The 25,073-nt window shown below is 36.2% G+C and overlaps 1 protein-coding gene across 3 annotated transcripts in view; it reads right to left on the bottom strand.

Moving 5' to 3' along the window:
* The window catches only part of LOC131542537 (leucine-rich repeat-containing protein 15), a 38,766-nt gene that overhangs the window by 13,002 nt on the left and 691 nt on the right, over window positions 1–25,073 (bottom strand). Inside the window, exons 2-4 of one of the 3 annotated variants that reach the window (XR_009271726.1) lie at window positions 20,358–25,028; window positions 18,157–18,631; window positions 7,206–7,809 (exon numbers count right to left, since the gene is read on the bottom strand). Coding sequence is in view for 1 of the 3 variants with exons in the window: in XM_058779337.1 (XP_058635320.1) it covers window positions 22,472–25,028 (2,557 nt within the window). In the remaining 2 variants the exon portion in view is untranslated. Of the gene's footprint in view, window positions 1–7,205; window positions 7,810–17,735; window positions 25,029–25,073 lie in introns of those variants that run through there. The other 2 variants (XR_009271725.1, XM_058779337.1) reach the window with 2 other exon arrangements.

The following is a 25,073-nucleotide window of genomic DNA, read 5'->3' as shown; positions in this document are numbered from 1 at the left end:
GAACTAATGATATTTTCTAGCTGCTAACTTTATCCCTAAACCTATATAATCCTTTTTATATTTTCACATTTTATTAAGATTATTTTCGTATGTTAATTAAGCCATTTGCAGTGGATGACTGTTTTTTTCTGCCTTGGAGCAACACAATAAACTGCAACCTGATCTCGCAATTAAGACTTTATTTCTTATAATTGCGAATTTATCTCACAGTATGACTTATGTTGATTAAACTTTATCACACTATTACCAGTTTTATTTTTTATTCTGAGAAGGAAACAGGCTTCCTTAGTTTTCCCAAAGTCCCATAATGTAGTTTTACTATCCTGAATATATGCGTTCACACTCACAGGAATCTTCCGCTGCATTGTTTGTTTAGTAATGACTTTTCAATATTTCAACACACTTTTGCCAACTAACTGTGAAGTGGGCAAATATTTAGAAGTGACCAGTTCGTAAGTCAAATGGAAATGAGAAATATTTCCGAGTCCTGTTAACTATTTCATTCATATAATTGCTGCTCAGTCTAAATGTAGATTCCATTCAGACTAGGGTGTTATAAAAACTAATTTCAAACACTGGTAATTGTTTTAAGAGCAGTAATGACTCATTAAGGGGTGGAAAATTGCATTAATAAACTGTACGATACTGCATGAATGATCAAAAATGCACTTTTTTTGGGAAGACAAAAAAACAATGTGTGATGTCAGACAACCATAAAAAGCTTGATTATGTGTTTGCGTATCCTCTGCTATGATCTCAAAATGCTTTCCTCAGTCCAATGGTCCTTTTCTAAGAGGGGCAACAGATTAACAGGGTACATACTTGTGCAGGAAAATCTCTTTAGATTCACTTTCAGATCAGAGCAGCCATCTGCACACGCTGCATGCCCTAACCAGGGCCTCTGCCCTCTCAGGAATTTGGAACTTTTTCCCATCAATTTAGCCAATTATAGAGCAGGTCCCTGTGTTTATCACAGAGACTCTAACCTCAGGCACTGAAGGCATAAAAGTCATATAAACAGATTTTTTTTTATTTTATGATCAGATCTTTAATCACCATAACTGCATCAGTGTTGTTATTGTGAAAAAAAAAGAAAAAAAAATCTTTACCTTTTTCTATTTCTTTCTTTCTTTCTTTTTTGTGATTGAAATAAAGCCAAAATAAAATAAAATATAAATGGATACAAAAAAAAAAAAAAAAAAAAAATCAGTTAATTGCTAAGGTAACATGTCTAAAATTTGAGATATTAAAATTACTAAAACTAAAATATAGTAATTAAAGCTATAAATTATTATAGAAATATTAAAAATTATTACATATAATGAAATAATAAAATGACAAATACAAAATTACTAAAAATAAAGATAAAAACAAAATACATAATACTATAATAGTAAATAAGTGTTTTTATCAAGTTTAAAATTAATGTTTTTATTGCTCATTCATTCATTCTGTTTATTTGTTGTTTTATTCATCATTCACTTGCTCATTTTTAATTAATCTATTTTGTTCATTCACTTGCTCAATAATTTACTAATTTAGTTATTAATTTGTTTGTTTGCTTGCTCATTCATTTGTTCATTTCTTGCTCAATAATTCATTTTAGTTAATTTGCTCGTTCATTAATTTGTTTCTTCACTTCTTTAATCAATCATTCATTAGTATGTTAATTTGTACAAGTGCTTGACCAATAATTAATTATTATTTTTTTATTTGTTTGTTTGTTCACTTACTGAATCATTTATTCTGTTTTTGTTAATGATTTGTTTCAGTAAATTTTCAGTGGATTTTTTTTTTTTTACTTAGGTTGCCAAAACTTGCATGACAGGAAGGGGAAGTGTAATCACTACCCTTCAGAATGTGACTAACCTTTATATCACTGTTACCACCACAGGCAAGCATGATGTAAATGTTAAACCAGTGCCTCGTGCTCTGCTGACTACCAGCACCTATAATAATCTTCAAAGACACGAGGTGGCATGTCTGGCTGTCAGCCCACACACACGTATTAATGAACGTACACACACTCTTAGCTATCTTCTTGCACGAACATGGAACTAGCCTTCAGGCTGGCTCGAGTTTCTGCATACAGCAGTAAAGATACTGTTTCACTGCAGGTGTCCCATCAAAGGCTGCAGCACGCACTGGCCAGCAAAACTCATAAATTAGCAGCACTACAGGTCCATTTATCGGGTGCACTGTTTTGCCTTGATGAAAAGCCTGTATGTAGGCTGTCTAGCCTCAGCACAGAGTGTCATCATTTTGGTTTGAATAAGACTGTGTTACATCCTCATCTGTATACCTCATACATATATGCTGTATACATACATACCCTTTTTTATCTAGTTTGCCATGAAAGAAAATGCATTTAGTGCACAAATTTCATAAAGCTGCACGACTGCAATATCAACTAGGCCTATATGAACTTATCACACTATATTCTCCAGTAACACTGTGTGTATACACTCAGAAATAAAGGTACAAAAGCTGTCACTGGGGCAGTACCTTTTCAAAAGGTACATGTTTGTACCTAAAGGGTCCATTTTGGTACTTAAAGTGCACATATTTGAACCTAATAGGTACAAAAGTGTACCTTTTGAAAAGGTACTGCCCCAGTGACAGCTTTTGTACCTTTATTTGTGAGAGTGTACTGTAAGTGCACACTTTTAGGTCAGTAAGAATTTTTTAATTATGTTTTTTAAAGAACAGACCAATTTCGTGTAGTCGTCACAGTTATGTCACTAGCAGCTGCGCGCACATTGTGGTGGCAGAAACGCACGGTAACAAGTAGAGTGAAACGGGAAAAATCCACAGAATAAGAGATAAAATGTATTGTTGTGCCTTTGGATGTCAGAATCGGAATGCAAATCATTTTTATAGAACACTGTCATCAAAAACGCCATTTGAAGCTAAACGCAGACGTTTAAACGGACAGACTAATGAATGAAACCTGCTATGATTACTCTAATTTTAAAGCATAAATTTGATTTAAACAATTGGTCTACATAATATTCACATATGCATTTCATACAGAACATATTATATTTGCCCTAAAGTTACAGCATGAAATACTATTTAAACCTATAACATTTTACATTTAACGTTACGTATTTTGTCTCACAATTCTTTTTTGAGACTTTTTTTTCTTGCACATGCAACTTTATATCTCGTATTTCGGACTTTATTTAACTCAACAATAGGGAGTTTATCCATTCAGAGAAAAAAAAAAAAAAAGCCAGAAGTGTGGGATATAAACTCTAAAAGAGAGAATGACAAGTTGAATTTTCTTATCAGAATTGTGAGATATAATCTCGGAATTGCGAGAATAAAGTCAGAATTTTGAAATCTAAACTCAAATTGATCTTTTTCATTCTTTTATTCCATGGTTTCCATAGACCGCCACTTGAAACCTGTCGTTTTCTGCCACCAAATAGACTCCGCCCACAAAAACGTCAAACACCAAGTCTATTCTCTTATATTTAGCATGGCTGCATTTATTTGATCAATAATAAAGTGACAACAATTTAAAATAACATTTTTCTATTTATTATTTATTACTACATTATTTATTATAATATATTTTAAAATCTAATTTATTCCTGTGATGGCAAAGCTGAATTCAGCAGCCATTACTACAATCTTCAGTCACATGATCATTAACAAATCATACTGATATGCTGATTTGTGCTCAATAAATATTTCTTATTATTAACAATGTTAAAAACAATTGTGCTGCTTAATTTTATTGGGATTCTTTGATGAACAGAAAGTTCAAAACAATCACATTTATTTTTAAATAGACCTTATTTGACCTTAAACTTTTGAATGGTTTGAAAATCATATTGGTCTTCAATATTTTTCATTCATTGTTCTTCAAAAACAGTGGTCTTCCAGGTAGATAGAATCCTCTATATCGTTTAGAGGTCTATATAGAGGCCTGGGGGTCTTCTGCTTTCAATTAAAATCTCAAACATAGTTTCCCCTCTCTGCAGACCCTTGAAAATATGCTCGTAAATTGTCATTATTTTTTACGGGCTTCCCCTTTTCAGTTGCACATCGGAGATGTCTGGCACAAGCAGTAGCTCACCGGATTGGCTTATCTCAGGATCTGCCGTCTCCCTCTGAGCCCCGGGATAAATGACATGACTTACAGTGTATGACTGCTCCTCATCACATACTGTATGTGCATCCTAAGTTCACTGCTCCGATCCAAATAATGGGAAACAGGCTACTACCAGGGTTATGCAAAATTTTGAACTGAAGTTCTGGCTCATATTTAATTGGCTCACTTTTAATTCACCAAAGTTGACATTTGAATGGGCCAGACCCATTGAATTGGAATGACAGGATGTGAAATTTACTGAACTGCAATGGACCTTTTTGACATTTCCAGGGTTATTGGAAGCGGAAGTCATCACAGTTGGGTAAACATCTAGTGGAGAATGGAAACTACAACAAATATATTTTGTTGCTTTTTAAAATTTTCCCCAAATACCAGAAAATCCAGGAAAATGAGAGACCGATTAAATTGGTCAACAGAGGGTAAGAAGTCAAATTTGCTGTCATCCCCTCAGCCTTTTATTAGAAATATTCATGAAGCAATGTTAACTTTATGTAATTTAATGCCAAGGTAAGAAAACACAAAGTATATTGTTGTAGATATACATTAAAAATGTTAATAATTAAAATTAGCGCTGGGCAACGATTTTTTTTCTTAATAGCGATCAATCGCATTGTTATGCACAAAGTTCAATAATAAATTCAAAAGTAAAGTGTATTGCGCACTTTTTTTCATTTAAAAGTACTACAGCATGAACAAAAGTGCAATAACATTTTGTTTGCAAACACTTTAAACAAATAAGGTGCTTTTTTACTGCAGTATTCCTTTTACATAGCCCAGTAGCAGTTCAAATATTTCTTGTAAATCTCAACTTAAACATTATTGTAATCAAATTAAATATAAAACCAAAGCTATTTGTCACTGCCATGGCATTGACTTTTTATAGAAAATATTTTAAAGTTTGTTATAGATAAACAAGTTATGCTCAGAGTCCAGAGTCTCGATCATAACATTATAACTGGCACCTTCTGTATAGAGACCTGCACTATCGTGGGACCCAACGCAACAACACTTGATGGGCGAGTGTGGGTGGGTAGAAACTCGTGTGGGCGGGATGCGGGAGAGTAAGGTGTACCCACAGTAGATAAATCTTAACTGTGCCCGAGCGCATTTGACCCCTGGTTCTTTTGACTAGTGTGATCGCTAGTCAACGACTCAAAATAATAAACCACAAAGTTAAAAACCATGCACTCCACTGTGCTGAGTGAGAGCGCTTCTCTGCTGTCTTCACGTGCTGTCGGAAACTTCCTATTTCCCACTTATGAAGTCATGATTACGAGCTTGTTGCATTCTTTTCTGTTAAAAAGAACAGTGGTTTGTGAATGTTGATGCTTAACCTAAATAATTTTATCGGGAGCGTCCATGTGAGCACTCCTGCAGTCTATTAGGCCCACCCCAGTTTCTCTCATGGGTTGAGACACGTGATGACACCCATCTCAAGCCAGTACTTGATCAACATCCCACCCCTCCTGTGACCCATGTAGGCTATGTGCATTCAGAGCCAGTGAGCAACGGGCTTTCAAAAAAAACAAACAAAAAAAACCCCTCTGCATTAATGCACAATAAAATAATTGTCGGCATTAATTAATTAATGCGTTAACGTGATAACAACGCGTTAAATTGCCCAGCCCTAATTAAAATGTAAAAACCTTTGATATTTTGCTATAACTGTGGAAACTATAGGATTAACCCACCCATACAACCACATCCATCAGGCCTATATAAATCTTCAAATTTCAAGGCTTTTTAAACTTTTTCCAAACTTTCAAAAAAGAACCCGCTTCATTTTCAACATTCCTTCACTTTTTATTTGTAGAAAAAAAATGCAGTTACAAATTTAAATTTTTATGTATTTATTTATTTGTTTGTTTGTTGATTTATTTATTTTTCAATTGCTTTAATTGTGTTAATTCTATTTTATTTAAACTAAAATTTTGCATCCTGTTTGCTACCTCAATTTAAATTCTTTATTAATGAGTTTATTTTTAGACAGAATTTGTTTTGGTCAGCCAAGTGTCTTCATTTAGTTTAAGAGGCACTACATGCATACAGTAACGTTAATACTGTGGTCTTTTAACAAGCTTAAGTGGAAGCCATGGGGCATCTTTCCCCACTAGCAGGTCTCTTTTCCCTCCACACATCTGTGTCTGTTTATGTCCCATCTATTTCTGAACCATCACTAAAGAACCTCCAGGTTCTGCTATGAAGCAAGAGAATGTGATTTTCCCTCCTGTAACAAAGAGAGAGGGAAATTGCAGGGGAAGTTAGCAAATGTGCTTCCTTTGTGGTAACCTACAGGAGGATGGAGTGAGCATAGCTTCAGACGAGAGCCAAGGCACAGCGGTGGCTTTTGGCTGGGACGATTATCGCTTGCATACATTGCCACACTCGGTAGAAACAAAACTATCACCAGAACGCTGGAACCTTCCGCTTGAAGAATTGGACAGCTAAAAATTAAAGAGGACATGCCGGCTAACTAGAAAATCACCCTGGTGGATACCCACTAAGAATTTTTTCCCCCTGTTTTTAAGGGCTGGCCTGGAGCGAGCTCTGTGGCAGATGCTAGCATGACAAAGGCGTTTCAGTGATAAGATAGAGAGAGCCTGGGCGGTATGAAAATGATGGCCGCTAGCATTGTCTCGCCTGAGATTTTGTGACTCCTCTATGACGAATCCCAGTAACGGAGACTCTTGGCAGACTGATGTGGGCTGCATTGCAATGGATGGGCCCTCCACTCTGGAATAAGCCAAAAAGGCCCCTACGAAAAGAGCAAGATGTAATGCCACTTTTTCATGCTCATTGCGGGCCTCTGATAGCTGCAATGGCATGGATTTGTATCCCAGTTACACTGAAAGAGCTTGCGAATTGGATCGAGCTTAAAAGTGAAGCAAGAAAGCCCTGGAAAATCAGCGCTCAAAGGCACATTTCAACTGGAAAGCATTTCTTTAAAGCCTGTACTCCTTGGTGGTTGACAATCCTATTAAAGAATCAACGCCTTGCAATTAACAGAGAAAAGAGATATAAAAATAAATTAGAGAGGGGAAAACACACGCATTCAGTTTAGGGGCATCTGAGTGGGACTAACCATGCAATGGTCTTTTCTGATATAAAGATACCACAGGCATGAATCATCTTTTTTGAATTGATCTTTGAGTGGCATGACCAGCATCTGCCAATTTCCTATTGTCGCCACTCTTCACTTCACTGACGGCATAAAGGGTTGCAACAGAAAATGGGTTTTCGCTTTCCTTGGAGATTTTGGATCAGATGAAAAAAAGGAAAACAGACCATCAAAGGAAAGGCACCAGGCCTAATGATTCACCATATCAACAGACTCAATGATGACAAAGACAGAAGCCTCTCAATGTATAAAAACAAGCCGTTCAGTAGCCGTCATTCGCTTATTTAATGAAATAAAAGCGCTTGGTTTTTAGACATACAAAGGAAAACACTTCAATTAATTAGTTTTACTGTCGTTAGGTGACATGTAGAAGTGCCTTTGTCTCCTGTTTTATCTGACAGACAGATCGTTGACACTTTAAATGTTCAAATACAAATTTTAGATTAGTTCAAAACACTTCTTTCCTTAGACTGATGCTTTCATCACAACTTGTACCTTAGAAGGTAGCTGGTCAGTCAACAGTCACTTACAGCCTCTATCATCAGGAACATTTGGCCACTGCAGTCATCTGAAGTAAAGAAAGAAAAAGGCCACTTAACACTTCAAATGTACATCACAGATTTTTAATAAGACATTCAAGTCTCCCTGACTTTTACTAAAATTGTGTAATTTACAATCCCCATTGTTAAAAAAAAAAATGTTTAGATAAAACCATATAAAAAAAAAAAAAACAGAGCATTATACTCATCCACATTTTTCTTGCCGTAAAAATGGGCGCGGCCATTTGTAAAATCTATGGGTCAAGCTAAGCTATTTTTAGCTGTACAAAACAGTTTGTTTTGCTGCTTGATATTGAAAATTGGTGTGTCTTACCATATTCTTTTAATGTATTATCTTAATTATGAACACACTGGTTTGTAGTGCAAACAGTTTTACCGTTTACTGCACGTTGTTATTCTTCTCCTTATTTACTTATAGCGGCTAATGAAACGGAAGTCTCGCCCATAGGCTTACTTCTGCGTTGAAGAAAATGGTGGATAAGCGCATATTTTTTGCGCTGTACATTCCTAGGCCTTAAAACGCCTTTCACTCACTGAATTAGCGGTGATCAGTTTCATAAATAAAGTCAAAATGAGTAAAAGAAGGCGATTTATGGATGCTGAAGAGGTATAAGAAGCATGTATGCCATGAGCCATGGAGAGTCTGATGGTGGCGAGATAAATGATGTGTCCTGGGTCGGCTCAGCATCTGACGGTGATCAATATATCATATTTAGGTGTTCTATCCTAATGTTAATGTTACTTTGGATTAATTATTTAATTTTCGTTTTGCCATTTCTATCGTTTATTGTTCGCTTCTGTGTAGCTATTTATTCTAGTCTGCCGTTTCCTGAAGAAAGAAATTAAATAAAAAAATCAGAATGTAATGAATAAAACCATTTTTTGATACCCAAGTTTTGGTGTTGTTCTCTTATTCAAATTATAAATTATATAACCAGAGGTGGGTAGAGTACCCAAAAACTGTACTCAAGTAAAAGTAAAAGTAATAGTCTGAATAGTTACTTGAGTAAGAGTAAAAAAGTATCGGATAAAAAAACTACTCAAGTAGTTAGTTACTAGTTACTTTGGATCATATACTGAATATAGTATATTTTTATTTAGATATATAGATATTTAAATAAAATTGTATATACATACATACACACACACACACACACACACACACACAGCCGTTCAAAATACTTTTAATGTTTTTTTTTTTAATGTAATTTATTTCAGTGATGCAAATCTGATTTTTTTATCAGTCTGATTTATTATCAGTGCTGTTCTTTTTCAGCTTTCTATTCATAAAAGAATCCTGAATGTCACAGGTTCCAAAAAATATTAAGCAGCAAAACTGTTCCCTGTTGAAAAAAAAACAGCATATGGTATGTTTTGAATATATTAGGTATGTTTTGAAGCATGGGATGCTGGTTTGAGCTGGTTTAAGCTGGTCATGTGCTGGTCCGACCAGCTCAAGAACAGCACATGACCAGCATAAACCAGCATTCCAGCTTCAAAACATACCTAACCAGCATATGCTGTTTTTTTTTTTTTTTTTTCAACAACACTGGTAATAAATCAATATATTTGAATGATTTCTGAAGATCATATGACTCTGAAAACTGGAGTAACAGCTGATACAAATTCTGATTTGCATCACTGAGTTAAATTCAATTATATTTTAAAGTTTAATTATGTTTTATGAATGTGTATATAACCTCTGACACGGAGAAGAGTGAAAACTCCTCACATGACCGCTACAGAACATCTGAACATAACGAAACAAATGCACATTGACGGATCTTCTTCCGTCTGTTCTGCAAAATGTAAACAAATGTAGCCTTTATTTCTGCAAGCGTAAATATTGTGAAAATATCAGTATTAATTGTGTCTAGTCTAGGCAAAGGCATTCCTCCTGGAACTAACGCGGGTTTGGCGGGTGTTTCTTTCATACTCTGTGACAGCTTATTTAATGAATAAATTATACAATGTATTTAATGTGTAAGGTAGCCTACATGTACAACAAACTGGTAATGGCATAGTGGTATCGTGTATTGTAATCGAATCTATACCTGTGGAACCGACAGCACACGCGGTGTTCGTCTAATAAAGATCTTCATAGCTAGCAAACCATAACCTTTGCAGATTTGCTTTCAACTGACTGTAGATCCAAAGCCACGTCTTCCACGCTCCTGATGTTACAACTCTGAGTGAGAACTGCTTCAGACGACTCAGCTCGTGCTGCAGGGAACTGAACGAATCATTCAAACTGATTCACGAACCGATTCACTGGTCTGCCAAATGGTTTGATCAAGCCTTCAAACAGAATTGACTCAAAAGAATGAATCATTCGCGAACGGGCATCGCTCATTGCCCAGAAAAAAAAAAGTAGACGGTGCGCTTGGAATAAATTGAAGGATTTATAACTTGTATTATTGCATTAAGATAAAGTAACGAGAGGAGCGTCGCCCACAGTAACGAAGTAAAAGTACCGTTTTTTCACAAAAAATGTACTTGAGTAAGAGTAAAAGTACCCATTTTTAAATATACTCTAAAAGTATTAATTACCCAAAAAATGTACTCAAGTAAATGTAACGAAGTAAATGTAACTCGTCACTACCCACCTCTGTATATAACTAAACAAGTTAATAATTAATTAGGTGAAGCTGTGCGTTTGAATTTGTAATCGCATCCTATGCAGTGTGGTGAATTATTATTCATTATTGTCTATAGGATATTTTAGTAATTTAAATAACATAGGTTATCTTAATATATTGATTAATGACATTGTTACGGTGGCCAAGAGAGCTTCAAGGCGCTGCAAATAGAAAAAAAAAAAAACAACAACAACAACAACAAAAAAAACACCTGCAAATTAAGAAAACTATTTCATCAATTTGACACACACGCCCTGCAAATGCTCACAACACAACCAAACAAAGAAATTCTTTATTTGGTTGTGTTGTGAGTATTTGCAGCGCGTGTCTTTATTTGTTTGCGTTGTGAGCATTTGCACCACCTGCTGTCAAACTGATGAAGATGTTTTCTTGATTTGCTGGTGCTTTTTCTATTTGCATGTGTTTTCTGAAGTTGCAGCGCGTTGAGATCTCTCGGCCACCGTACATTGTATTATAATGTTACACCACCTAAATATGTATTTACTTTCTTCTAATTCTCGTTGTCAGTGCAGATCTTGTTTAGCTTATATTGACCGTTATGAAAAGTGACTGTAGCCTGCATAAAAAAAAGCCTTGAACATAAAATAACAGGACAAAAATATAGTTGATGACTAGACATAATCATTTCATGACTCTGGACACTTCTTTGTGAAGACAGTGGCATAATACAGTGAAATAATAGGTTCTTTAGCCATACAAAAACAGGTCAAATTTACCAGCTGGCGGTTTTAGGTATACAGCGACCTCTGGCGGATCTAGTGTTAAAGGATTAGTTTAGTTCCAAAATAAAAATTTCCTGACAATTTACTCACAACCATGCCATCCAAGATGTTCATGTAATTCTTTCTTCAGTTGAAAAGAAATTAATGTTTTTGAAGGATACACAAGGATTTTTCTTCATATAGTGGACTTCAATGGGGACCAATAGGTTGAAGGTCCAAATTGCAGTTTCAATGCAGCTTCAAATGGCTCTACATGATCCCACCCAAGGAATAAGGGTCTTATGTAGCAAAACGATTAGTCATTTTCTAAAAATAATATGTAGAATTTTTAACCTTAAATGCTCGTCTTGCACTAGCTGTGCTTTGTGTGTCCATGACTTTGCATTACGTAAACATAGTAGTACCGAACTCCATCTGATTTTTTCTTCCAACTTCAAAATCGTCCAACATTCTTGTTTTACCTTTTTTTTTAAATTTTATATTTGTTTTTGTAAAGGGCATTTGATTTAATCTTTGCACGTGCACTTTGTAAACACTGCATGGGTCGGTACTCCTTCGCATACGTCACGCGTGACCTTTCCAATTCATCACAGAGCTAGTGCGAGACAAGTATTTGAGGTTAAAAAGTACATACATTTTTTTTTTTTTTTTAGAAAATGACATTCCGCTAGATAAGACCCTTATTCCTCAGCTGGGATCATGTAGAGCCCTTAGAAGCTGCATTGAAACTGCAATTTGGACCTTCAACCCATTGGTCCCTGTTGAAGCCCACTATATGGAGAAAAATCCTGGAATGTTTTCCTTAAAAAGCCATAATTTCTTTTCGATTGAAAAAAAGAAAGTTGTGAACATCTTGGATGACATGGGGGTGAATAAATTATCAGGAAAGTTTTATTCTGGAAGTGAACTAATCCTTTAATGAAACAATGTTACCAAAGTGATAATTTAGTCCTCATTTAGATGCTATAAGAACTATAGAGCGTGAGTTACATAACATGAAAGCACTAAAGCAAACTTTCCCATTTATTTTTCTCACCAACTCAATCAGTATCGTTTGTCCTCTGTACTTTGTACTTTCCCCAGTTAAAAAAAAGAGAACTTCCTTGCATCAGTAATTGTTAGTGTTAGTCTTAGGTTTGTATTTGAGAGAACCACATACATCAACTCTTGCCCTTTCATTTAAATCTTTACCAGATGTAATGACTGTTTTGACTAATTGTGCAGAAATTGCTATAATTGCTCTACTAACTACACTAGCCGTGCAATTTAACTTTGATATGCTCAAGTGTTGGTAAAAGCAGTAGTTCACCCTTTTCATTCATTTCATCCCATCAAAGTAAGAGAGAAATTAACATAATGTAGATTTATTAATTAAGCTTGTTTCGGAAAGAATTTATATACCATACAATGTGTTCTAAAAAGAATGTCTGAGTTCACGATATACTTTTTCTAGAAGGTTTTCCATGCCTCTACACCCTCAGGTTTAAAGGCACGGAAAGAGACTGTTTGTGGTCCCAGACTTATATTTATGAGTGAGCGGGGTGCGAAAATGATGGTATAGACAGGAAATTGTGAGAATTTATGTGAGTCTTAAGGCATGAGAGAATTAGCAAAACCACAGCATTTGTTTGTTGGTTTGCCTCTGATAGTTTACACACTTTCTTCTCAAACCCCACATACTCCTCATGTTCAAAATGCTCTGCAATTTGTTTCTGCTTGCCACTACCCAGAATTCTTTGCGATCCGCAATAGATTTTAGCACTACTGCCCGAAGAAAAGGATTAGTAGTTTTTTAACCCTCTGAGCAGAAATGCATTAAACAACACAGTCATAAGTAACTCCTTGATGAAAAGCTATTGAGGCTCAATGAAACATTCATTATATGTGCATTAAAGGCACTTCATCAGGAGTGGCTGTGACTGAAGAGGGGGTCACTACTACAGAGAGCCTCCCCTTGTCAGAAGGGATGTGATTCTCCTCCAATAATTGTAATTCAGCAATAAGGAGCTTACAGCTCTTGTTATCCGTCTGATAGAGAAGTGAACATGAAGAGCACCATGGGGAGAGTAATACAAGAGATTATCGTTCGAGAGGGTCTCCCTCACCCCTCTCACCTAACCTAACATTGGCTTCAGGTCAGCCATCTCTAATTGTAGTTTCGTTTTCTTGGAGTGGACAAAGGTAAGCTGGTTCACCCTCATGGGGACAGAGTAATGAACATTATGGCCTGGTTCACTAACATGCTAAAGGACGCCACAACAGCGACCACCAAAAAGGGCTTGAAGGCTTATGCTTGATTGAGCAGGATTTTACAGGCATTCACTTTTGGAGAGGTCTGCTCTTATAATATAAGGAGATCGTAGAGTGGCTAGTGTTTTGTGTTTTTGCCCTACCTTCGCATTTCCGGAAACATGTATTAGTATGTGAACAATCAGGTGTTCATAAAAACATGTCACATAGGAAATTAACACCTGCCTGCCAAATGTTCACACTTGTTTAAGTAATACACTGCAATTAGATCACAACATTCTTTGATGAATAAAAAGTTCAAAGGAACAGCATTATAAATGTGTTATAACATTATAAATGTCTCAGTGTTACTTATGATTAAATTAATGTGTCCTTGTTGAATTTATTTATAAAAAAAAACAAAAAAAACACACACACACAATGCACACGCAGGGACAACAGGGATATTACCAAAAATTAAGTAAAACTTTTACAGTAAATAATTTTTATCAATGCACAGCAGATGATATGAATGCAACACTGGTAGAAGTTCTAGATCTAACTCTGTCTGACTTAAGTGACACAAATATGACCCTGGACCACAAAACCAGTCTTAAGTCACTGGGATATATTTGTAACATTAGACAAAAATACATTGTATGGGTCAAAATTATTAATTTTTCTTTTATGCCAAAAATCATTAGGATATTAAGTAAAGATCATGTTCCATGAAGATATTTTGTAAATTTCTTACCATAAATATATCAAAACTTAATTTTTGATTAGTAGCTATTAGCTAATATGCATTTGCTAAGAACTTCATTTGGACAACTTTAAAGGAGATTTTCTCAATATTTAGACCCCTCAGATTCCAGATTTTCAAATAGTTGTATCTCAGCCAAATATTGTCCTATTCTAACAAACCATACATCACTGGAAAGCTTATTTATTCAGTTTATTTATTTGGATGATGTATGAATCTCAATTTTGAAAAACTGACACTTTAGACTGGTTTTGTGGTCCAGGGTCACAAATATGTTACAAGAGAAATGACTGCTGACATGTCAGTGATGCTTCAAAGCTCTAGGCTAAATGTTATAAATGTTATATTTATTTAAATGTTCTAAATAAATAAGCACAAGCATGTTACACCAACCCCTGCTTTCCCAGTCTCTAAGATGCACTCCAGATGTAGCGCATTGTAAAACACTGAAAGACAGTGTGCATGCAAAAGCCCTCTGTGTTAGTACGAAACATGTCACAGAACACACATAACTATATGCTTCCTTCTAAACTGCATCTATGAATCTATTTAAAAGGCTTTAATTTGCAATTTAAAGCAAATGAAATCCAGTCATACACCACATATGCCTTCAGATCAACACAAGCGTCTTTCTCGACACATATCTGCCCACATCATTCCATATCCTGCCAGTTTCTTTCAAGCACAACAAAGCTGAAATAATGATAAGCACCTGGATCTCCACAGGCTCCCTGTTAGAACCAATTGGTGGTAACTGATAAATTAGGGTGGGATCTAAACTGGTCATGACACTCAATGATTCCTTTCATGTTGACGTCAGCGACATGAAGCGACTCTTTATGTGCAGCACGTCCTGTGGCTGGAATGTACCGCAATAAAGAGGCAGAGAAGCGTCTGATTGAAAGAAAAGAAAGAAGCAGTGACGGCCTCCCTCCCAAACACCCCGTGAGAATTCACTCCTACATGTCTGGGCTTTGCATGTGCCCTGTTTACAATCACACAAAACATGTGGTGCTCTTCCAAGGCCACAGACGACTCGAAAGCATCTAGAGCGTCCCCAAAGACTTCAAATCACCTTGCTTGATAAATGTGGACATAAATCTCCCCCAACCAGCTTGTGAACTTTTGCCATTCTGTGTTCTGCTTTAACACTACAATCTGTGGCGTACATCACAGTGTGGTTTAACTGCTCTTGAAAGGCCACGCTGGAGAAGCTTTTGAAACCTTTTTCTTTCTCAATGACAAAAAATAAGATAAAAAAAAACTGTATCCTTTTTCATTGAGGAAGCCACGGGAACAGGCTTTCCTCGCCATAGATTATATCCTTTGAGCACAGCATAGAAGGAACCACAGATGTTGACACTGTTGTGGTAGGTTAAGATGGACTCTAAAGCCTATTGTTTCCCTTCACTTTCTTTCGTTATTGTATTTTTTTCACAGTTTTTCCCTCTCCTGCCTTGCCCCCTCCACTCTGGTACTTGGCCCTGGCCAGCCGGGCCGTGCTGAAAGGCCTTTAGATGGTGACTATAGCTCCAGGGGGTCTTTCTGCCAACCGTGGCCTGGGGAAAAGGCTGCATTGTGGGGATCAGCAGGCAGCCCCGGCTGCCTCAGTGGCCTCCGTCCAACAAGAATAATGTGAGTGCCAGGGTTAAGGGTCACCCCACTTCTGCAGTCCCCCACAGGGCTTTCACCATACCTGCCCGATCCCTTTCAGTGCATCTGGTCAAGAGGAGACGAGAACTAGAGAAACATCATCAAGAAAAGAGACTCCTAAAACTAAGTGGAATTTGTCCAGAAAGGCTAATTCCATTCAGTTTTTCAATTTGGCCTTTTCAACATCTCCAAAACAGCTCAGAGAGCATCTGCATAGACTCATGACTGAGTCTAAAGAACACATGAAAACTGGATTTAAAGTTGCCAAAACATTTGGGGTTTGGGTACTTGAAAGCGCACTCAGTAATTTACTCATTAAAAAGTTTTAAACATAAAAAAAAATAAATAGCACAAATGTTAAAAATGATGTACACTCACATGAGACTCAAATGGGGGTCACCATGTTGAGATCACATAAACAACCGGCAGTTGTGTCTTGCACGTGCTACTATTACGTTTTTATTACCCATTCATTTCAGTCTCAACACATACAATGCGTGACAGTTTACATTTTCTGTTTGTAGTAATGCAAAATATAAATAAAATATGAATATAATAAAATATAAATATTACATGCAAATGCTAAAAAACTATTATGTATTACTATATAATATATTAAATAAAATGTATACATTTATAGCATCTATTGATATTTTATATTTATTTAATGTTTTAGTATTATATATATATATATATATATATATATATATATATACAGTATATATATATATATATATATATGCAATAGAGCATGTAGCATTTTGGTGTAGTCAAAGGCAAATTATTAAAATATTAATATTATCTGAAAAAAAAATCATGATGTGTTAAGCTGACAGTGTTTTTTCCCTACCCTTAAATAACAATTAATTTAAAGAACTTAATTAATTTAATGAATTCAGTGATGTTTGTCTTTAGAATAACAATGAAACACCCATATCACATTTCACAAATTTAATTAATACCTTAAGTTAAATTTGACAGTTCTAAAAACTGGTCCTAGTTTGAAAACCCCTGCTATAAGTTACAGTGTTCAGTTCACTCACATGGTTTAAAAGTAGTTAATTATAAGCTAATTATAGTAACTTGTAAGATAAAAGTAACTTGGTAGTTTGCAGTGCAGCTAACTACTTTTATTAACTACATTATGAATTGCTTATGGCTTGACAAGCTACAAGTACCTTCCTCAATACCGCTGACAATGAACAGGACAATCCACTGTGACATTAATGCAATCTTTTTGCTCCAGCAGTTTTGTATAAAGTGTGAAATGGTGTTCTGTGTGTGCACTGCACATGTAAGCCGTTTCATCACGGGACAGCGGATGCCTGAAGACAGAGTATGTCAAACATTCAGTCATGCTTTAAGCCAGATCTCTCCTTCACCTTCTTATCTTGACATCGCGTTTTAGCACCGGGGAGTTCCAGACCTCATGCCCACATGGCTCATCAGCCAGCAGAACATAAACATCTCAGTGAAAGCCAGGGAATGAACCACACAGCTTAACTTTGGCTGAATAATCAGTCACTGCAAGAGAGTATAAATTACCAGCGAATTTCTGCAAAGTAGTCATGAAGCCACGTATTTTGACTCATGGTTAACCAATATTTTTATATTCCCTATAATATAAAATAAAGGAGACATGTAATTACACTGGGTTTCTGTAGCTTTTATGAAGGTAAATAACTTTTTAAAGACCTTTTTAAGACATACAATACGTTAATGTGTTCTCTAAATGCCTAAGGAGCACACAATGCACTTAAAAGTTTGAAAATACAACTTCCAACTTACTTTTTAATTCATTTTTGGTTGGAAAAAAGGAAATAACTTAATTGTAATAATACATTTTTATCACAATACATTTAACTTCGAAGCAAAGTGACATAAGGGTCTTGTTTACTGTGAAACTGATCAAAATGAAGTGAGTTTATGAATAAAATTAGAACAAACATCTGCCAATAAGTTCAGACTGACTTTTTCTTAACCATACATACTTTATTTTACATTTGTATTTCAAATAAATGTGTTTTGATTTAAATATGTTTAGATATTTGTATTGGGAAACAAACATGTTGAGGAAGATTTAATACCATGACTTTATACAGACTTTAAAACGTTCTGCTCTGATCTATGACCTTTTTAAGAGCTAAATTGTGGAAGGGCGAATTAAGAATTTTTAAGACCTGACCCGCAGAAACCCTGATTACAAGTCTGCTAGTGCCATTTCCATCTTCTTCGTCTTATTCTACCCCACAAAATCATTCTGAACACACACTTTATGATCTGACCCCAGAGTTACAATACAATAGACTTCAAAACGAGCCTTCTTACCCCAGATCAGAGCCTTCTGCTTCAGTCATGGCTCTGAGGGGCTGTCACTGGTGATGTACTGCCGTGAAGCCTGCACCCTGACCCCACATAACAAGTACATTAACCTCTTCAGAGATGCACCACTCCAGCCCTAAAAACTCTGACCCTAAAGCCCCTCTCGTGGCCACAGGAGGTCCCTCAGTTCCCCTCCACACTCTGCATGATCACTGCATTGTCTGCCCCTGTTCTTTGTGTACGTTGCCAAATAACGTTCCTCTAGCTCTCTATGATGCTACTACCCCCCTTCCAGTCGGGACACAGGGAGAGAGCGCTCTGTTGTGCCCAGCGTGAGTGCTCTCCCAGTGGGATGGTGAGGCCAGCTAGACTGGGGTCTGCAGGTACTTTTCATCCTGTCTGGCAGGCGAGTCCCAGCGCCCTGCTGCTGGAAATTAGTCGTCGACTGGCCTCTCTTTCTGCTGGTGTCAGACATGGGCCCCTGATGAGAGATTTGTTGATATGATAACTTGATTAGGCCTCGGGCATGGTGTTGGAGAATGAGAGAGACACTGCTCTTACTCCTTAACCTCTCCTCAGGAGACTGCAATTAAGCCTGATAATTGGTTAATTGGGCAGACTGTTTCAAATACACTTCTTTTTTGGTTTCCTTCTTTTGGCCTTGGGAAACAAATGCTACATTTAAATGTCCTGATGTTTTGCTGTTCAGTTATATATTTAATTTACTCAACATGCCTGTGTTATCATATTAATAATGTTTTTTTCTTCTTCAGTTGTTCAATGTTCTTTTTAAAGGCCCGTTCACACCAAGCATGGTAACTATAAAGCTTTAATAATCATTCTAATTCTATGGAAATAAAGAAGGCCACACTACAACTAGACCTACAATGACACAGTGGAATCACTTTCAGAACGTTTTTTGTTCGGCTGTAAAAAAAAAAAAAAAAAAAGGTAAAATCACTAACAGCCAATCAGAATCCAACCTGCTTTAAAGAGATTGAACATTTATAGTGGAAGATGAGATAAATGCAGCACGTGCTTATAATGAACAGAATATTACTGTGTGTCGGTATGCTAATATAATCATCATAGACATTATTGTTCTTGATGTCAATGGACCAAATGATCAAGAGATCTTTTGAAATAAATTCTTATCTTACCTAAATTAAAAAAGTAGAACACAAAAATCTAAGTAAACAAATAAAAAAGTCTTTAAAATCCTAGTTATCACAAGGTTCCTTTCTGACTATTTAGAAGTCCTCCTGAGAGATTCTGAGGGCTTCATTCCTTTCCTTTAAATCCAAACCTCAGAAATAATTCAATTAATCAATTTATGTTTTGCATCTGAAACGCGTCTTTGTCAATGTGATTTGCATCATAAAAAAACTAAACTCTGATGCAGCTGAGACTTTAAAGCTTTTTTTTTTCTTTTCATTTCATTTCACCATGGCTAGATAAAATATATGCATTATATAGCCATCACCATGGCTGCAAAATACCACCATACATCACCATGGCAATTCTATATGGTCTCTCTGGAACCAGAACAGCGTCACTGAATGTAACGTTGTCCCTCTCGGTCTCTGAGAACCCATGGCTGTGATTACACTCAAATATCAAACTTTTTATTTTAGTACCATCCCAGAAGACAGACAACTGTCTTAAGCACAGTACAGATCTACACACACACACACACACACACACACACACACACACACACATATATATATATTATTTTGGTTTTATGTATCATGGGCAAGCCACAAAAATAATTGTAATAATGTATTTAAGGCACTTAAACATATCAAGACAAGTCACCAGTTAAATAGTCAATTCAAGTACAAACAGAACAGTACAAAGACCAAATATGCATGTTCATTATGCATGTTATGCATGTTCAATTAATCAATGAAAACCCCATATTAATCAAACATTTTTCTATAATATAGCTATATTTGGGGGTTCCTAGCTATATATATATTTTTTATACCTTTTTATATATCTTCAGCTTTTTATTTTTTAAATACTCTTATTAATAGAGTTATTATGAAATTAATGTTCCTAAAATTAATGGAGTTATTATAAAATTAATGTTCCTAACATTTCTGATACAAGGCAGAAAATAACAGGCTTAAAACATGAAACATTCAGTCATGATAAATAGTGCATTTGCAAGCAAGTTGTGTTGTAATGGTATGAGTACTCACCAGTCTCACATCCAGAGAATCACTTTTTTATATATTTCAGAAGTTCAATCATGCAGGTGTTGAATTTGCTTTGTAAACAATGATGACATATGACATTTTCTTTTTTAGATTCTTTACTATTTTTTCCCCTATAATTTGAGGAGGTTTTAGCTTTAAATAATTGGATTAAAGAAACGAATAAAAGATGTGATGGCAGTCGTGGTGCCGAAGTGGTGAATGGTGAATGGCCTAACATTTACAAATCGTTTACAGTCCGCCATACACAAATGGACATTAGGTCAGAGCGCCATCTAGTGGTGTGTTTGATAAAACATTATGGGAATATAGGCTACTTTGACCACAGATGTGCATAGCATACCTCTCTATTATCTTTGCATTAAGTCTTCTTTTGTCTTACAAACATCGCAATGATGATGACGACGACATATAAAGACTATAAAGGCTAATATCGAAAACGTCTTACACAGAAATAAACAATATATTTTTTTTCGTTGTGTGCAGGTTGAGGTTTAGTACGTGTTTGTGGGTTTTCTATTTGTGCTCCACTGTAAAATATGTACACTACACTACACTACACTACACAGGTCAATGGTTAGGTCAATAGGTCAATTTATTTAAGGACACCGTGTGCAGGTTGTTATTGCCTATGGCCGTTTCTCAAACGGAAGGCTGCATCCTCCGGAGGTCGCATTTGTAGGCTGCATACGTCATAAAGAAGATCTTATCTTAGAATATTAACATTAACATTAACATATCTTAGTTAAGTGTAAATTGTTGTAATATGCTTTTGACTCGCAAATGTAATGCTCAGTTAACTGAAATAAACCAGGCTTGATGGCGTACGCAGCCTACAAATGCGACCTCCGGAGGATGCAGCCTTCCGTTTGAGAAACGGCCTATATGTGAGCTGGAGCGTATCACTGAGGCGAGAGGTACCGGAATTAATTGGACAAACAAAATAAATGCGGTTACACTGACACCTAGTGCTTGACATTGGGAAAGACATGCATTCATAGCAGTTTTGAAGAACATTTTGCTTCCTGAAAAATTCGGCCCGGAAAATATTTCCATACTAAAAACAAACAAACAAACAAAAAAAACAAAAAACAATTAATAAATATAAAGCTAGACAAATATTTACATTCTGTGTAAATGAGGCCTATGACAAATAACTCTCTGAATTAGCCTCTTGTTTTTATGACCCACCCCAAAAGCATCTGGTCACAATAGCATTATTTTGCTCTCTAATACTATGTGACCAAAGACTTAGGCTACACCTCCACAGCTTTTCTTCAAAGTATAATTAATCAAGACTGCTGACATTTGATAAATTAATTTCAAATAATTGCTTGATAGTAGCCAACAGATGCCCCAACCTGCAGTTCAAGAGTTGTGACCGAACTCACAAGAAACCCTTTTCAAATGACCCTTTCCAAAATAAATAAAAAGCAAAACTGTAAATATGTTACATCACATAATTATTGCTAGATACATTTCCAATGGTTTTGAGTTTTTAGGTAAAAAATACAAACACAAAATAACTTGAAATGTATGTTTGTGCTCCTTTGTAAAATATGTATATTGCAAGTTAAAAGTTTGGACACACGTAACGGGATAGTTCATCCAAATAAGAAAATTCAGTCTTTGTTTACTGACCCTCATAAGACTTTGGGTAATCTTCAAAACACACATTAACATATATTTAATGGAATCTGAGAGTTTCTATTCCTCAACTGAGTCCAGGGAACCACAACTTAGAAAATGCAAAAAAATGTTTAATCCAAGTCTTGTGCATATATATGATCACTTTATATAATGAACAGATTTAATTTAAGAATTATCTCATACTTTTTTTTTTTTTCAATTCAACTCTTCACTTAAATTGTTATGCTGATAATATGTTATTATATAATGTATATTGTATATAATAATTATGTAATTATATAACATAAAGTATTTTTATTAGCAAAACACAAGTGGACCCTACTGTACGTTGTCACGAAATGAAAGCATAAGCATCAATTATATATGCAGTTTGGAAAATCATTCCTTTAAGGAACAGTCTACTCAACCACCACCAGGTGCTACTCAAAAAAAGAAAAGAAAAAAAAAGATCAAAGAGCTACAGTCTCTGTATCTTCAATTGGTCTGAGTACAATAGACTTAGTATAGGAGAAGTGAGTCAAGTTGACCTGGGTGTGCAGTCTCTCCCTTTGCTCCAGTGAGCAGTATAATGTATAAGTGAATTTGGCCAGCACCAGAGTACAACAGATTTCCACCAGCAGCATTGTAGTATAATATATCATTAGTTCTTTGCATGATGTGTACTTGTAAGTGGTAGTAGATTTTGAGAGAGTTGGCTGAGGAGAGCCGGTGCAGATGAAACTATGTGTGGTGAGAAAAGGTGTTGTTGTAGTCGTGCTGGGTGGTAATGTAGTTTCTGTTGTCTTCTGACTTGTAATAGTGGTGGGGATTAATATTGTAGTCGCTAAAGTTGTCGCAATTGTTGTTTGGACTGTTGATGTTGATGTGGTGGGAATCAATGTAGTTGTCACATGAGCAGTTGATGGTATCGTGGTTGTAGAAGTGGTGGTCGCTGAAGCTGTCGCAGTTGTTGTTTGTACTGTCGTTGTTGGTGTGGTGGGAATCAATTTAGTTGTCACATGAGCAGTTGTTGATGGTATCGTGGTTGTAGAAGTGGTGGTCGCTGAAGCTGTCGCAGTTGTTGTTTGTACTGTCGTTGTTGGTGTGGTGGGAATCAATGTAGTTGTCACATGGGCAGTTGTTGATGGTATCGTGGTTGTAGAAGTGGTGGTCGCTGAAGCTGTCGCAGTTGTTGTTTGTACTGTCGTTGTTGGTGTGGTGAGAATCAATGTAGTTGTCACATGGGCAGTTGTTGATGGTATCGTGGTTGTAGAAGTGGTGGTCGCTGAAGCTGTCGCAGTTGTTGTTTGTACTGTCGTTGTTGGTGTTGTGGGAATCAATGTAGTTGTCAGGAGGGCAGTTGTTGGTTGTAGTGTAGTTGTTGATACTGTGGTTGGGACTGTTGTGGTTGTCGGAGCTGTAGTTGTAGGAGTGGTGGTAGGTAGTGTGGTTGTGGTTAATAGCAGAGTTGTGAGATGAGTAGTTGGTGCTGTGGTGATGACTTGAGTGGTTGTCTGTGTTGTAGTTGGTTGAGTTGTTGTTGTTGGAGTAGTTGTTGTTGTCGTCTGTAAAGTAGTAGTTGTTGGAGGCTCTGCTGTCGTTGTTGAGACAGTTGTGGTGTGCAGTGTGGTCATGGGAAAGGTACTTGTAAGGAGAGGAGTGGTAGTTGGTGAAGTTGTGGGGCATATTAGTTGCTCTTCTGTTAAAGAGGTGATTGACTGATTTAGCAGATTTTTTGGAGACTCACAAACTTCTGGAGGTTTTGATTTAATCTTGTCCTCATTGCTCTTCATCCATTCAAAGAATGGCAACAGGTTACAGTCACACTGCCATGGGTTCTTGTTCAGGTACAGTTTACTGAGTTTCGGAAGAGCATCAAAGACATCACCAGGAAGGTTTTGTAGTTTGTTATTTCCCAGTTTGAGTGTTGAAAGAGACTGAAGTTTTTCAAAGTCCTCTTGTTTTAATGACTTTATATTGTTATTTTGAAGATCCAGATCAGCCAGTTTCTCAAGACCTTCAAAAAAGTCTGCAGATATCGTTGAAAACTGGTTTGAGGAAAGGTCTAACTTCTTGAGCTTCTTAAGTGGACTGAAAACTCCAGTTGGTAAGTGAATGAGATTGTTATGGCTTAACTTTAATTCAGTTATTTTAGGCATTTCTCCAAAAAGGACGTCGGGAAGACTGATGAGTTGATTGTTGTGCAGAGTTAGAGTCTTTAATGAAGAGAAACCAACTAATAGAGCTGGCGGCAGTTCTGTTAAAAGATTGTTGTCCAAAAGGAGTTTTGTTAATTTATGTTTGTGTGGAAATAAATTTGTTTGTATAAAGGAGATTTTGTTGTTTTGCAAAGCTATCTCTGCCAAATCAGGCAAATGATCAAAAATCCCATCAGGTAGAGCAGTCAGCTGGTTCTCATAAAGCCTGAAATTGGTCAAGCCCTTAAGTTTGGAAAAAAGGGATGTCGATACAGAACTAAGGTTGTTTTTTGCAAGATGAAGAAGTGAGAGTTTCTCTAAATTGTCAAACGTCCCCTCCTCAATAGAGCTGATCTCATTCATATGTAAATATAAATCTTTAAGTTTTTTTAAATCATCAAATAACCCGTTTTCAAGGCTATGGATTTTGTTGCTTTTTAGAACAAGTCTTTGAAGGTTGTTGAGATTCTTAAAAACACCCACAGATAATGTTGTCACATTTGTGCCAGATATCTCAATGGTCGTGATATTAGGCAAACCCTCAAAGGCTCCAACCTCTACAGAGTGAGTTGAAGTACCAATAAATTCGATTTTTTTTATTTGAGGGTTTTTAGAAAGAACTCCTTTTGGTATCACAGGAATCTGACTGTTTACAAAGAATATTTCATCGGCTCCATCTTTTAATTTTTCAGGGATTGCTGTCACGGTTTTGTCATACACTTCTTGATTTTTGCAGACATCACCTGGTTTACATATATCTACAGTGCAGCTCCGGTGCAAGTGCACAAGCATGTAAATGAATACAAGTGCAATTTTTAAAAGCATATGCCTGTTGAAGAATAAAACATTAAAAGCGAATTGAGTTCCGATGACT

This window comes from Onychostoma macrolepis, chromosome 06 (assembly GCF_012432095.1).
Source record: "Onychostoma macrolepis isolate SWU-2019 chromosome 06, ASM1243209v1, whole genome shotgun sequence".
In the NCBI taxonomy this organism is placed as follows: domain Eukaryota; kingdom Metazoa; phylum Chordata; class Actinopteri; order Cypriniformes; family Cyprinidae; genus Onychostoma; species Onychostoma macrolepis.
This window is presented reverse-complemented; position numbering and strand designations above follow the sequence as displayed.